Source organism: Adiantum capillus-veneris, chromosome 2 (genome assembly GCF_014529385.1).
Source record: "Adiantum capillus-veneris isolate H3 chromosome 2, ASM1452938v2, whole genome shotgun sequence".
Classification (NCBI taxonomy): Eukaryota; Viridiplantae; Streptophyta; class Polypodiopsida; order Polypodiales; family Pteridaceae; genus Adiantum; species Adiantum capillus-veneris.
Window position 1 is genome coordinate 67,629,935 of NC_140932.1, and position 15,732 is coordinate 67,645,666.

The 15,732-nt window shown below is 42.3% G+C and overlaps 1 protein-coding gene across 1 annotated transcript; it reads left to right on the plus strand.

Moving 5' to 3' along the window:
* Window positions 1-13,383: 13,383 nt before the first annotated feature.
* LOC147462921 (uncharacterized) lies at window positions 13,384-15,230 on the plus strand. The gene has a single exon (XM_086486081.1). It carries the CDS (start codon window positions 13,471-13,473, stop codon window positions 14,152-14,154), a length of 684 nt encoding a protein of 227 aa, XP_086342207.1. The 5' UTR covers window positions 13,384-13,470; the 3' UTR covers window positions 14,155-15,230.
* Window positions 15,231-15,732: the final 502 nt, after the last annotated feature.

The following is a 15,732-nucleotide window of genomic DNA, read 5'->3' on the forward strand; positions in this document are numbered from 1 at the left end:
CATAACACCTAGTTAGATAGGCATGAACAATACTTCAAAAGAGAGAGAAATTAAGCTATTGACAACAGTTGAGGACCGGATTTATATGGAGCCGGTCTCCCCTCCAAAAGGCTTTGTGTTATAGGTTTCCCCCATCAAGGGATACATTTTACAATACAATTCTTGGTGTTCCTTCAATTGCTAAGCTTTGCATGGTCCAATGGGGTGCAAGAGGTATTGACCAAGAGAGACAGGGGGGCTGAATTTGACAAGGCATTATCACACGCACACTCACACAAACTCATGTGTGAAGCAAGAAGACTCTCTCTCTCTCTCTCCTTCTCAAGCTTTAGTAGAAAGCTCATCATCTACTCCAAGCTTGAAGAAGGGAGGCCTACACCAACAACTCTTGGCTTTGTGATGCAAATCCAAGCAAGAGCCAAGCTTCAATACATTCTCATCTCCTCTAGCATGCTTATTACTAAGCTATGCTAAGATATTATGAGTGATTAGGTGAGGAGATATACTTCTTTCTCGTAAGATTACTCCTTCCCAATCTACTCTCATACCCCGCTAGCTCTCACCATCTTCGAAGGTGTGTGAGGTCTTGGGTCTGAGACTGTGAGGGAATTGATGTTGTGTTTTAAAGTGTTTTCTTAGTGCTTGAAGCTTCCATCTTCATTTGAGAAGCATAAGTGATAGCCTTGTGACATGTGTCCCCTTTCCCCTTTTTTGATATCTTTAGGTAATTAATTAATGCAATGAAAATCTCAATTGGACACCTTTGTCTTCTGGCCAATAGGAATCAGGCAAGCTATTGGGCTGTTAAATGCTCATTGGACCCCTTGGGAGACTGTCGAATAGTCTGTTAGAGAGCTTAATTCCTATTGGTTCTTTTATCAAGTGTTTTTAAATGAATTAAACTAAAAGTACTCTAGCCTAATTCTCATTGGTCCACCTCTATGGCCATTTAATAGGATTTGAGTGCACCTTGGGGGCAACTAGGCTACAGAGATGACATGTGTCCCCTATTCCCTTTGTGTAAAGGGATCTTGTGAGTGTGTTTGGAACGTGTTCTCTCTCATCCGCTACTTATAGGGCTCCCCCCCTCTTATGTAGGAGTCTTGAAGACTTCTGTGTACACTCACAAAGAATCCAATTCCACCAAGCTTGACCATTTGGACATAGACTTTGAATTTTGGAACCTTAGCATTTTAGAAGTCTTAATGGGCTGAACCTTAGGGTCTTTAAAGCCCATTGTTGCACATGCTCTTTTGCAGATGCCCCCCCCCTTTGGATCCCTATTTTACCTCCTTTGGATCCCTATTGTGGCTGGTCTACCAACTTAACCCACTATGACATTTGGAGCACATTACTGCTCAGATAGACGCACAAAAAAAAAGGAAAAGCTCAAGTCAAAAAATCTCGGGGGCGGTAATGCTCGAGTCAATGCTCATGGTAATGGTCCTTCAGCAATACGCGGTAATCAACCCGGCTATATTTCCGCTCTTATTTCCGTTGGACTTATCGCAAGCATTATCGGGCACGCAAGTAATTGATAAAAAAAGCAGATGACCATTTGGATGGTCCTCAGTAGAACCCATCCAAATGGTCATTTGCATTTTTTTTCCTATACCTTTAATAAATAAAAAAACAACAATTTCATTGCACAAAAACTATGGGCCAAAATCAAATGTTTAATTATATTGGAGAAACTGTTTACAAAATTGCCCAAATAGGCAATGCATGGCGGCTATACAACTGTGGCCAAAAGAAGACTTTGGGCCAAAATCAAGTGTTTAATTATATCGGATATTACAAAATTGCCCAGATAGGCGATACATGGGGGCTATACAACTATGGCCAAAAGAAGACGGATCCTGAGACCTCTCGAGGGAATCCTTGACTCTCGAAAAGAAAAAAACAACAAAACCTTTAATTAATACAAATGGATACATAATTCTGCATGCACTCATTTTTTTTTAAAAGTTCACACTTACAGGCTGTAGTGTACGACATGCATTTTCAAATTCTTTGCGATTGATTTTGTTGTTTTCATACAGCCAGCACCATGTCTGATATTCGGAGTGGCTCTCTCTATATCTCTGGATCTCTCGGCTTGGGCGGGTCATAGTAATATTTTGTTGTATATCAATTAAAAAATATCACAAACCTAACCTTATTACCACAAATTAAATCAATTCAAATGAAAATGCGCGCACTCACAAATTTATCTTTCCATGCTGCTTTTCCGCCCGAGCGGTAATGCGTGGGCGTTTGCTACGCCCTCGCCTCCACTTGCCGGGTGTGCGCCCTAGCACCTACCACTCTCTCGTCCTCCAGCTCACCCTGGGCTTTCTCCCACTCCTCGTCATGAACATTTCCAGGGCGATAGTTGTGACCCTCAAATTCAAATTTTCGCTTGGCCGCCCTCTGCACACTGGACTTCTAGTTTTTCAAGAAATTCTTGACGTACTCCTCGAGCCACTGCCTGGAGAACTCTTCCACTTCCGGATTAGGGAACTGCATAAGCAATGTTGTTTGAATGTATGTCAAGTCGGCTGGGTCCTGATCTTTGAAAGATTTAAAGCAATCTTGGTATGTCGAGTGGATCAACTGGTTAAGGTGCCCTCAAAATGTCCTCCCCAAAGAGGAACCTAGATCCACCTCCCTCCCCTCGATTTCTATAATAGTAGTAGCCACGAGTGTCCGAGGCGGGCGCATCGTGGTCCTCATCCTCATGTGGAGCTCCAAGGGGTGAGCGAGGAGGTCGTGGTGTAAGAGGAGGTGAATCTGTAGCACTGCCCCCTCCACCACCAAAGCAGCACGAGCCACTACCTCGACGAGAGCGTGAGCCACCACTACGGGAAGAGCGTTGGCCACCCGAGGAGCGTTGACCCGAGCCCGAACCGCTGGGTGGTGTAGGCGACGGATAACTCGACGGTGCGGGCGTCCATCGCCGCGAATGCAAGGTGGAGGGAGGTGTGGGTGACGGGAAAGTCGAGGGCAAGGTGGAGGGAGGCCCAATGGGAGGCACACTCTGCACGATCAAAGTTCCGTCACCCGGTGTCGCAAGCCGTGAGAGCACATAGGCAGCCAACTGTGCTGGTGTGTACCGCCCTCGAAGACTCTGCTGCGAGGATAGCCACTCTGCCTCGGCACGGTATGCCCTCTCGAGGTCGGGGTCGTGTACTGCATCTCGGAACCATTGAAAGCCGAAGGTGGATTGTGAGTGGTGGGAGGAAGACTGCGAGTAGTAAGCATCACAAGCGTCCTCGTAAGAGAGGCCCTCGGCGAGAAAGTCCTCTATGGATCGATAGCTGGGCGTGGAAGAGGATGCTATATCCTACAATTTCACAAAAAAAAGGAACCCTAATTAACTTTGGATTCTAGTCAAAGTGAGATTCTTTATTGCATAGGATTCCTCCTTGCATAGGATTCCTTTTATCTCATATTTAAGAAATGGTTTGTGTGCTTTTTTTTTTGCATCCATTTAGAGTGTGTGTGTGTGCGCTTCTAATTAATTAATTGTGTATGTGCGTTAGTGTGTGGCAAAGAAATTAATCTAGTGTGTGTGTGTGTTGGACCTTAATCTACCGTTGGGCTTCTCTGTGACCATTTGGGTCTCAATCAACTTCATCGCACACCCACATGGAGGTATGTTTGGTATGCTAGTGATAATGGAGGTATGTTTTGGTATACTAATGCATGCCCAAGAACACACTAATGCAAGCGTTAGTGTGTGCTTGTAATGCATGCACACATTAATGATTGCATTAGTGTGTGCAATTTTTTCACACACCAATGCTCACAATAGTGTGTGCTTCTGCATTCATTAGTGTGTAGACACACTAATTTGTGCACAAGCACACACTAATGCAAGCATTAGTGTGTGCTAGAGAGGTATTCACACACTAACTCTTGAATTAGTGTGTTCTTGGGCACAAATTAGTGTGTGGAAACACACTAATGCATGCACACACTAATGCTTGCATTAGTGTGTGTGTGTGTGTGTATATAATGCATGCATTGTTCACAAAATAGTGTGTGAAAACGCACTAATTTGTGCACAATCACACACTAATGCAAGCATTAGTGTGTGTGTGTGTATAATGCATGCATTGTGCACAAAATAGTGTGTGAAAACACACTAATTTGTGCACAATCTTACACTAATGCTTGCATTAGTGTATGTGTGTATAATGCATGCACACACTAATGCTTGCATTAGTGTGTGCTTGGACACAAATTAGTGTGTAGAAACTAACTAATGCGTGTGTGTATAATGCATGCACACATTAGTATGTGATTGTGCACAAATTAGTGTGTGAAAACACACAAATTTGTGCTCAATTACACACTAATGCAAGCATTAGTGTATGCATGCACACACTAATGCAAGCAATAGTGTATGCTTGGGCACAAATTAGTGTGTAAAAACTAACTAATGCATGCACACACTAATGAAAGCATTAGTGTGTGTGTGTATAATGCATGCACACACTAATGATTGCATTAGTGTGTGCTTGTAACGCATGCATAGTGTGTGATTGTGCACAAAATAGTGTGTGAAAACACATTAATTTGTGCACAATCACACACTAATGCAATTCTTGCACAGACTAATGCTTGCATTAGGGTGTGCTTGTGCATGCATTGTGTGTTTACACACTAAGTCATGCACAAGCACACCCTAATGCAATCATTAGTGTGTGCTTGTAACGCATGCACACAGTAATGCGGGCATTAGTGTGTATATAATGCATGAACACACTAATGCAAGCATTAGTGTGTGATTGTGCACAAAATAGTGTGTGTGTGTGTGTGTGTGCGCGCGGGTGTGTACAATGTGTGTGTGTACGTGTGTGCATGTTAGTGCATGTGTGTGTGTGTGCAATGTGTAAGCATTGTGTGTGTGTGCATGTGTGTGTGTGTATGTGTTTGTATGTGTGTGTAGAAGAACGAGAAGAAAGAGAGAGAGTTCGAGCACTTACAGTCGTTACCTCGATCGCTTGGATATGGTGGAGATGGAGATGAAGAGAGTAAAAGAGGTTGGAGATGGAGAGGGAGAAGGAGAGAAAACTTGGAGATGGAGAGGGAAATAGGCCCGCGCAGAAGTGAAACTAACACTTATTACACTTAAACGTACCTCAATAGTGCATCGACCCCTGCATTGCATTATTGAGGTACGTACAACGAGAGAAAGGGAGAGGGAAGCATGGAAGAGGTCGCATGGTGGTAGGCGAGAACCTCCCTTTCCTTAAGAGCTTGCCAAATACCGTGATCTAATTCCAGTTGGGTGGATACACAATGCCATGACCAAGGCCAAGGCACAAGGAGAACAAATAATCCCTAAAGAATGGGAGTACGCGCGAGGATGTCTACCAAGGGTAATATTCTCAATGTGTTTAGTGTGTGTGTGCGAGTGTGTGTGGGTGTGGGTGTGGGTGTGTGTGTGTGTATATGTGTGTCATCTCTCTCTCTCTCTCTCTCTCTCTCTCTCTCTCTCTCTCTCTCTCTCTCTCTCTCTCTCTCTCTCTCTCTCTGTCATCTATCTTGGTTGGTTTTTGCAGGCCTTCACATTCAACTCTATGTGGTCCGAAGGACGTCATTTTCGAACCCGCAAGATAGATGAGCGTCGAACCACTCACGATAGTGGAGTTATGGGCAACTTTGACATGACAACACAAGAGGTGAGGGAATGTGGAAAAATAGAGAGGATAATCAAAGTGGATTTCAGAACATTTCACAAATATTTCTTTGACTGCCGATGGTTTGCGGGTGAGGTTAAGAGACATGAGAATGGGCTCTATATGGTAGACTCCGGGCAATTTCATCGCGGGAAGACCGACAACTTGGTGCAACCTAATAGTTGTGAGCAGGTAAAGTCCATGTGCAACTCGCTAAAACATTATATGATACATATAAAACTACATTCAGGTGTTTTATGTGCCTTGTATGTATCGACAACGACTTTGGTATGTTATTCCAATCACACCACGGAGCAGATCTATCTTTGCAGATACGAACATAGAGACTTTGGCAGATCCCACCATACCATCTCAAGAAGACGCCAATGACGATGATGCAGTTGAGGTCGAGGAGAACCAACCATAGTGAGGAGGAGGACGAGGATGGAGAGGATGATGATGATTCAATAGGAGAGGCTGTAGATGAATCAATAGATTTATTTGTTGATTTAGCTACCATGGGGTTGGACATGAATGTAAGCACTTGTAGAGATCTATTGGAGAATGAAAATTAATAAATATCTTTTGGATTTTGTCTTCTTTCTCTACTTATGCTGTACAAAAAGGCTATTTGTTTATGAATGCAAGACAATACAATTTTGATCATCGTTCGCTTGCCATTTCCATATGAATGCATAGTTGACATAAGATTTTGAGGTGGAAACAAAATATTTTTGTTTATATAATCTCATGGAGTACAAATGAGTAGAGTACGAGAATCATACCAATAGATGAGGCAAGCAAAGAGAAGAGAGGTACTAAAAATCCCAATGAGAATGGGATTTCTTACACTCCATGCAAAAAGGGGGTGACAATACAATTTTGATCATCGTTCGCTTGCCATTTCCATATGAATGCATAGTTGACATAAGATTTTGAGGTGGAAACAAAATATTTTTTGATATAGAATCTCATGGAGTACAAATGAGTAGAGTAGGAGAATCATACCAATAGATGAGGCAGGCAAAGAGAAGACTGGTACTAAAAATCCCAATGAGAATGGGATTTCTTACACTCCGTGCAAAAAGGGGGTACCAATTTCTGAAAAGTAACAAAATAGAATAGGATTTATAGAAAGGGAAAAGTGGGAGAGGAATGGGCCCCTTGGATTCTTTTTCTATTGCGGTAATATGCGTGGCTATATATGCGGTAATAAGTGCAGTAATACTCGTGGAAAAATCGGAAAACGCGCCGGCGGGGCTGCAACATACAATCTCTCTCTTTCTTGAAGCTCTCTCTCTCCTCTTATGCGGTAATGTTGTGCGGTAACAGCAGCATTCTCCCATAGTGACACTTGGTTGAGCTTGATTTTCATATGGAACAACTTAATGAGTTTCTAGGCAGAGTGCAAATGGTGAAAAATCTTGTGAGGCTGAAGGGAGCTTCTAACCAGAGCAAAACTAGTGAGTTTGGAAAACTTGTGACGCTAAAGTGAGCTTCTAGGAAGAGAAAAATTAGTGAGAAAATTTGAAAATCTTGTGAGGGTGAGGAGAGAAAAACGGTTTCCATGCAGAGTAGAAATAATGGGAAAACTTGTCAGGTGGAAGCGAGCTTGTAGCCAAGCAAAACTAGTGAGAAAAAGTGGAAAGCTTGTGAGGGTGAAGAGAACAAAATGGTGGTTCTCTTGCAATGGTGAAGAGAGAAAAACCACAGTGGTCCTTCCTAGAAGCTCACTTCAGCCTCACAAGTTTTCCAAACTCACTAGTTTTGCTCTGGTTAGAAGCTCCCTTCAGCCTCACAAGCTTTTTCACCATTTGCACTCTGCCTAGAAACTCATTAAGTTGTTCCATATGAAAATCAAGCTCAACCAAGTGTACATGTAAGAAACCGTGAGGGTCGTGTATCAAAGGTTTCATGCCTCTGGGCTCAAGCATTACAAAGCCAAGGGAGCAAGCAAATGGATATGGACAGAAGTCAGCTTGTATCCTGTTGATCCACAAACTAGAAGGTAAATAGAAAAATCTGAAGCCTTACGCTCATAAATAGATTTCCATGGTGGCCATCTGCATTTCGAGAAGGATCCAACTGTTTCTAAAAGTACAGGAAATGCTTTGCAGGATTATTCAACGGGAGGTTTAAAAGCTAAAAGATTCACTTAGTTTTCTTAGAAGTCACATTATCAAGCACAAACTTCATTCTTCATATCAACAAGAAAGGGAGGATGACAAAGAAGAAGCAATCCACTAAAATAACTAAATCGGTACCAAGGGAGGGAATTATAGAGGATGAGATCAAAGAACCAACAACAACCACCTTGCTGTGAACATCACAATCATTCCAAGGAGGAGACTATTTAGATGCAAAGTTACAATATCATTCCTTGCAAAAGACTATCATTTTAACGATATAATTACTTATAAATTTACTTTCAATCTCCTTGCAAAACATTCATTTTCACAATATAATACCTTGTAAAGTTACAACATATGTTCCTCTAAACATTGCAACATCAAGATTAACACTTTATCTCCTCTTTTCCACACAATCTTTTTACTCATCTATAACTCCTAAGACAAGTTTCCTTTTAACTATTCTAACATTTGTTTGAGATCAAACTTGAGCTTGAAATTTTTTCACTCTTCTATGTAGACTTCCATGTGACAATGATCCTATAACATGATATCTAGAAACCATTGGCATGGACCATCATTATTAGAATCTTCATCACCATCGAGTCCCTTGCCTTTAAGCCATGTTAATAAAACTTTGTTGCTTCAGCTCTTTTGACTCAACTTAAGATTATAACTTTCAAATAGAGAAAAATGACCAAATTTAAACATCACAAATGAGTCGGAAATGCCCAAAAACCTCGAAAACAATTGGCTATATGCGTCGTTCTGACACTAGGAGAGGTTGCTATGCCCAAAAAAGGCCTCCGGAGGCACTATCCCGTACTGTGCGAGGAGAGGGGTAGGCAGAGTCTACCTACCCCTCTCCTTGCACCATACGGGATAGGACTCTGCCTATCCCTCTCCTCGCACCATACGGGATAGTGCCTCCGGAGGCCTTCTTTGGCCATACCGACCTCTCCGGGTGTCAGAACGAGGCATATAGCGAGTCGTTTTTGGGGTTTTTGGGCATTTCGGACTTAATGTGTAATTTCAAAGGTTTCAAATAATATAGATTTTAAAAGTTACAAGTAATATATTTTGTAAAATAAAATTGAGTAATTTTGTGACTATGCTTGGGTCCAATATGCTTAATAGATCTATATATAAAAAGACATCTATAGTAGGCACGAAAGGTGAATCTGTGAATGCAAATAGCCCACACGTCATGATTGGGGTAATGAGATTTTAAAACTAACCCCCTACCATTTTGTGCAAGTAAGGCATAATGTGGCACCAAATTGGCGTTCCAAAAATGACCCACATAACATGAGGGGGTAGCGAGATTCTAAAAATACCCCCTATCCCGTTGTGCAAGCAAGGCATAGTGTGGCACCAAATAGGCCTTTTGCTAATATATTGTACGCATGAGAAAACTAATGGAATCCAAATAATAAGGTCACTCAATATTTTTTTGCATGGTGTGTGCATGCAGTCAGAACGACGCGATGAGGGGGGGCGTGACAAGCTATATGATGCCCTTTTCGCGCGGTCTGGGTAGGAGCAAAAATGATGCAACATGGGGAGTGTCAAAGTCTCTGAGCACTTTTGCACATGGTTTAGAAAAATAAATCCAAATAATAAGGTCACTCAAGATTTTTTTGCATGGTGTTTGCATGGAACCAGAACGACGCGATGAGGGGGGGAGTGACAAGCTGTATGATGTCCTCTTCGCGTGGTGTGGGCAGGAGCTAAAATGATGCAACATGGGGAGTGTCAAAGTCCCTCAGCGCTTTTGCACATGATTTAGAAAAATAGTCCAAATAATAAAGTCACTCAAGATTTTTGTGCATGGTGTGTGCATGGAGCCTGAACGACGCGATGAGAGGGGGAGTGACAAGCTGTATGATGCCCTCTTCGCGCGGTGTGGGTAGGAGCTAAAATGATGCAACATGGGGAGTGTCAAAGTCTCTAAGCACTTTTGTACATGATTTAGAAAAACCTTAGGAATCCAATTTACAAGGTGATTCAAGGTTCTTATGTGGTGTGGCCATAGAGCTAGAACAACGTGATAGGAGGGTGACAAGCTCACAAATGACAAGAGCAGTGTGGGCAAGAGCTGGACCGGTGAGATAGGGGGAGGAGTAACAAATTCATTGAGTCCTTTTACGCACGATGTGGATACACTACCGGAACGGGGCGAGTGGGGGTAGAGTGACTAGATCAATCAAGCCACAATCGCACAGTGTGGTCATTGATCCAAAACAATGTGAGAAAGGATGTCTTCTAGTGTGGTCCCATGTTGATGTAGATATTATGTACGCACATGCTGAGTGCAAGCTCTCGATACGGTGCTTACAAGTAGAGGCTAAGTGAAAAGTAGACATTAAAAAAAAAACAGGTTAGTCATTAATAGATGTCACCATCACTGTTTGAAAAGAAAGATTTCGTATCTTCTAGCTTAATATTGTACAGTATTAAATAGAAAAGAGAACATGTACATCAGGCCCAGAATATGATGTTATCCGTAAAAAATAACAGGAACGCCATCAAGTATAGGCAATTTAGCCAAATGAAAGTGACATTTAGATGTTTTCCGCTAAAATGGAAGCACAAAAGCTGAAGCTAGAGGAGACAGGAATGCCATACTTTTGTATACGTGTCAAGTGAGTATTGGCCTATTTCTTAATCCGTGGATTACCAAACAACCCTTTTTTAGACGTTTTTGGCCCTAATGAAAAACACTAGAATTCCCATTTTTGACCTCCAAACCACCCATCCCCTTAGGTGGCCTTAACTTGGCCTTTTTAACCTACATGGTCCCCACCAGGACTAGAAATTGTAGGGTGCCCTTACACTTCCTAGCGAAGGGCAATATTCTCTTCTACGGTTCTACCCTTCAGAGAGCAAGGTCTTTTACGCACCACGCATTCACTATGCAGGGGAAAATTTTGACAACCCTTGCAATTTTTTTAAGAGCGTCCTTGGAAGCCCCTACTAACACTTCGTAAATAGTGGATAGTGATGAAAAATCTACTCTCCATATTCGTCATCCATGCCCACCACGTTGGCCTTTCAATTATAGGTCCATTATAAATGGCTAAAGGGGGCAATCGTAGCAATACAGACTTCAACAACTAAGCTATATTCTCCTTTTCATTCAATGAGCTTGTGAATGCACCACAACCCCCAATACCCCTACCTTTCACACTAACCCACAAGTTTGAAAAACCATTCTTAGTCTTATTGTTTTGATTGAGAATGCATAACAACATAATGTTTGTGGACATGCTTATGCACCAAAACATCATTGGTGAAGACACGAACTAGCCATGCATGAACACATTGTCTGTATCTACCTTCAATAACTATCGAAGCACCATAACTTCACTTCAAAGAGCAATATCAAACAATGTCTCTCCAAAGAACATCAGTAAACACCTTCAATCCAACAAAAAACGCCTACCTTTCAGTGCTTTCTAGGATCCCATTTGGCCCTCTCCTTTAGGTCGAAAAGTCCTAGTGTTACTGTCAAAAATCCAAACAAATTTGAGCAATTTCAAAGTACATTCTCACCTTAAACCCAAGCCTATAAAAAGAACAAGGTGCACACACCTTTACAACGTTACATTGGCAGGCGATAACAAAATGTTTTGCAACTATCAAGGGAAGGATTGGTTAATTATTTTTGGGCCATGATTTAAATATATGTTTTTGTGAAAATAAAAATATTTAGTAGATTTATGTATGTATGATTGTATATTTGTGCATCTGCACACAAGCCCATCAATGTGAGGTATGCACATATTTCAACACAAAATTATGTATAATTGCATGCATCCATAGGTCCACCTACATACAAGCCCATTATGTGAGGTAATTGTGCACACATAGAGTCTCACTTATACTTGTTATGAAACAATCACTTAAGACTTTGTGCTTTAAAAATAACATGCAAGAAGGGCCACTATAGAGGAAATGTTCATGAGCATACACAGTACTATCATTTCAGACCCAAAATACTCAAGATCTCTATGAGAAAACACACATAAATTTCTTAGCAGCTATGAAATGGAGAGTTAAGAAGCAGATGATCTTACATGTTTTGCAATCCCCAAATTTTGCATGCTTGAACAAGCTATTTAGAATGATCTTGTCCTCATCCATCGTTTACTCGAGGAGTTTGAGAGCATCCTTGGAAGTCTTGTCAAAATGTGGCAAGCATTGAGCTGAGGTTTTTGAGCAAGGAATATCCTTAAGTTTCTTTTTGGTCTCCTGTTGAAATTCAAAACATTAGTAATCAAGTACTACATCTCCTTCTCCAAGCTTATTGAGAAGTTGAGAGCCTACACCAACACTCTTGGCTATGGAATGCAAATCCAACCAAGAACCATGCTTCAATGCTTAAGCTTGCCATCTTCTCCATCTTCATTACTATGCTATTGTGTATGCTAGCAAGAAGAGTGATGATAAGTGAGGAACTACTTGTTTCTCATACGAATGTTTCTTCTTCCTCTTCCCTACCCTCATTCCTCGCTAGCTCTCTCTACCTTTGAAGGTGTTTGAGGCCTTGGGAGTGAGGCCGGGGAGGTTAATGCGTTCTACAAAGTCTGTGTTATGCTCATGATGCATGAAGCTTTCCATCTTCATTGCATCACCTAGGTCACAAGGAACACAAAGATTGTATTATACCAAGTCTCTCTTCATAGGAGAATCTATAATACAAAAGCCTATTGGAGGGGGGATTGGTTCCACATAAATACAGTCCTCAACTGTTGTCAAGTTCTCTAAACTCTCTCTCTCTCTCTTGCATAGGTATTGTTTATGTCCAATTAATTAAGTACTATGGTTATGTTGATACCACTAATTAAGTTCACTCTCTATGTTCTTAAAGTAGTCCCACAAAAATGTTCTCTATAATTCTCCTAATTCCGCTATTCTCAAAGTTCATAGGCCATTTCTCATTACATAACATAATAAAGTAGTCTTAGTTTGTGAAGGGCATTTTATAAAAGAGTGCCCTTCCTATTGTAGGACTATTTTGAAACCACCCTTCCAATAGGAAGAGTGGTTGATTGATTTGGCCTTCTCTAGGAAAGCCTATTAAAAAATTGGCAAGCATGTGTAGGGCTGATCGCCCAAGGAAGGGCACGAAGGATTGCAATTTTCGGGCATGCGAGTCACTCCCCACCACCTTACCCGTGCTCAATGGTTTTTTTTTTTTTTAAAGCGGCAGAACAGCAGCAATAATAGTGAAGGCGTCAATTATTGTCATTCATGAGACAAAGCATTCGGTTACCTTTGTTCCCGATCGATGGGATCGCAGCAATAACAGTGAAGGCGTCAATTATTGTCGTTCATGAGACAAAGCATTCGGTTACCTTTGTTCCCGATCGATGGGATCGCATTAAAGTGGAAAGTTAAAGGCAACAGCCACTGCTCTCGTCGTGACTGGTCTCCTCCTCCTCCAATACGTACGTCGGCTGAAAGGGCTCTCTTTTAACTGTTGTCCACGCGCTTTGTCTGTCCACTGGGCGCACTACTAGCCACCAGCCACCAGCCCTTTTCTCCGCACCTTCGTCAATCCTGCATTATATAGGGAAGCCTCTTCTTCTCATCTTTCTGCACACACCTCAATTCTTCTCCTAATTACGCTTCGCTGCTCTTGTTCCAAGACAGTCTGCAAGCAGGAAATGGGCAACTGCGTGAGCAGCAGCAGCGCACTAGCTTCCTTAGAGATTGCTGCCACGTCAACAGTCATCAGAGTAGTGCAGGCTACGCAGGGACGTGTGGTAGATGTAGAGCTGGTGCAGTCCGGCAACAGCAGCATGAAGGTGGGCGAGCTTATGCTTGAGTTTCCACCGGGCCATTTTGTAGCCCAGATTCACCCTGCCGATTTCCATACTACAGGTAGCAAGCGTGCCACGCCTTTAAGCGCCGACGCTGACGCCGACCCCGACTCTATGTACGTGCTCTTCCCCATGCCCCGCTTGCACACTCGCCTTACCCCCCACGAGCTCCTCTCCTTTGCAAAGCTTCTCGATTCTCATCATCACCAGTTTCCTAAGAAAGTCAGTCCTTCAAGCACCAAAACTGTGTGTTTCATGTTTCCCAAAGTACACCACGTATGCAGGCTCTTTACTTCTGCTACAAGGGTGGCTCCCGTCACTGGAGAGGAGGGCAATGGGAGTGGAGATTCTGAGGAGCACGCATGCCAGCCGGCATTGCAGCAGATTCTAAATGAGCAAGCTCAGGCAATAATTTCTTTCGGAGAACCCTCACCAGCATACATGAGGGCATCATGCCATGGCCAACAAACCCAGGTGGTTAAGCCCAAGCCTTGGGCACCCAAGCTTCAAACCATCCAGGAGAGGTAACATGCTCATTCGATTCCCTAATCGAGGGACCTCCCGCACTTTAACCCTTGCTTGCTAATTGCCCTTTAACCCTTCATAAAGGACTTTAACCCTTGCTTGCTAATTGCCCTTTGCCCTTCAATCTGGCCATTGTCTCCTAAGGAGATTACATGTGCCCATGGACGCAAGGCTCCAGCCTCTCACTCCATCCTCACTAGCCCTTGCCCAGGCCAACATATCCAGGTGGTCAAGCCCAAGCCTATGGGTGCCCAAGCTTGAGAGATTAAGAGCTTATTCCCTAATCGAGCAACAATGTCACAAAGGAATTTTCCCTTCCCTTTGTCTCTATGGGGGCATCAAAAGTGTACACAAGGCTTCTACAACTCCATCCACAAGTTTTGGTTACCATGCAGTAGTGAGAGCTTTGACTGCAGTGCATTCAAGCAGGTTGGGTCTAAGGCATCTCCTTACAACCATCATTGTGGGTTTACATGCATCAATGGACATGTATCATATGCCGATACTAGATCTACTAGAATACAACCATCATTGTGAACCCACAATGCATCAATGATCATGTATCATATGCCGATACTAGCCCTACTAGAATACAACCATCATTGTGGGTTCACATGCATCAGGCTGATGATAGATTTCGAGCGCTACTACCTGGATCAAAGGAATGGGTGCTCACTATAACGTGCCACATAGTGGGTACCACATGGCAGTATTGAGCGCTCAAAATTTAACTGGATGGATGAATCAAGTGATTATGTATCATATGCCGATAGTAGCCCTATTAGAAGGCATGATGTAAATCATTGAAGAAATAGCAATTTGAATAGATAAGGACACCCCTTTCCATCCCAAATATGACCATCATTACATGTTCACATGCATCAATGATCATGCATAATATGTTGACAGTAGTCGTGGTAGAAGGCACAATGTTCATCAGCAAATACAACCATCATTGTTGATTCTCATGCACCATTGATCATGTATCATATGCCATTAGTAGCCTTACTATAAGGCACGATGTTCAGCACTAAAGAGAAAGAAATTTGAAAAGGTTAGGACATCCCTTTCCAACCCAATGAGCGATCATGACTTCTACTCAAAGCCTTTGACTTCTTAATGATCTCATTGATGCATTTTTACATACATATGAATTGTGGTTGTTAACTATGTGCAACGATATTGACAATCTTGTAAAGCTATGTCATTTATTGAGCACGCATCATAGTGATCTTGCAAATGTCAATAACAATGGGATTATGTACCCCGGGAAATCACGAGTAGTAAGTTAAGGATGCAATAGACAGAAAGCCCGGAGGGCCTCCAAAATACCAAAAAGAACATAATCCAAACCATAAAACTAACAGATCTACATACTTGGCAAATAAAATATGCACCATAATCAAGCTTTACACTGTCACACACACACACACACACACAAAGAGCGAGAGGAAGCACATGTAGATGCCCCTCCTAGAGTGGAGTGCTACCTTGGCACGACGAGAGAGAAGAGATGAAGAGAAGAATGATTATTTATTCTCATCTCTTCTCTCACCATGTTGGTGTGAATAAGAGAATTAT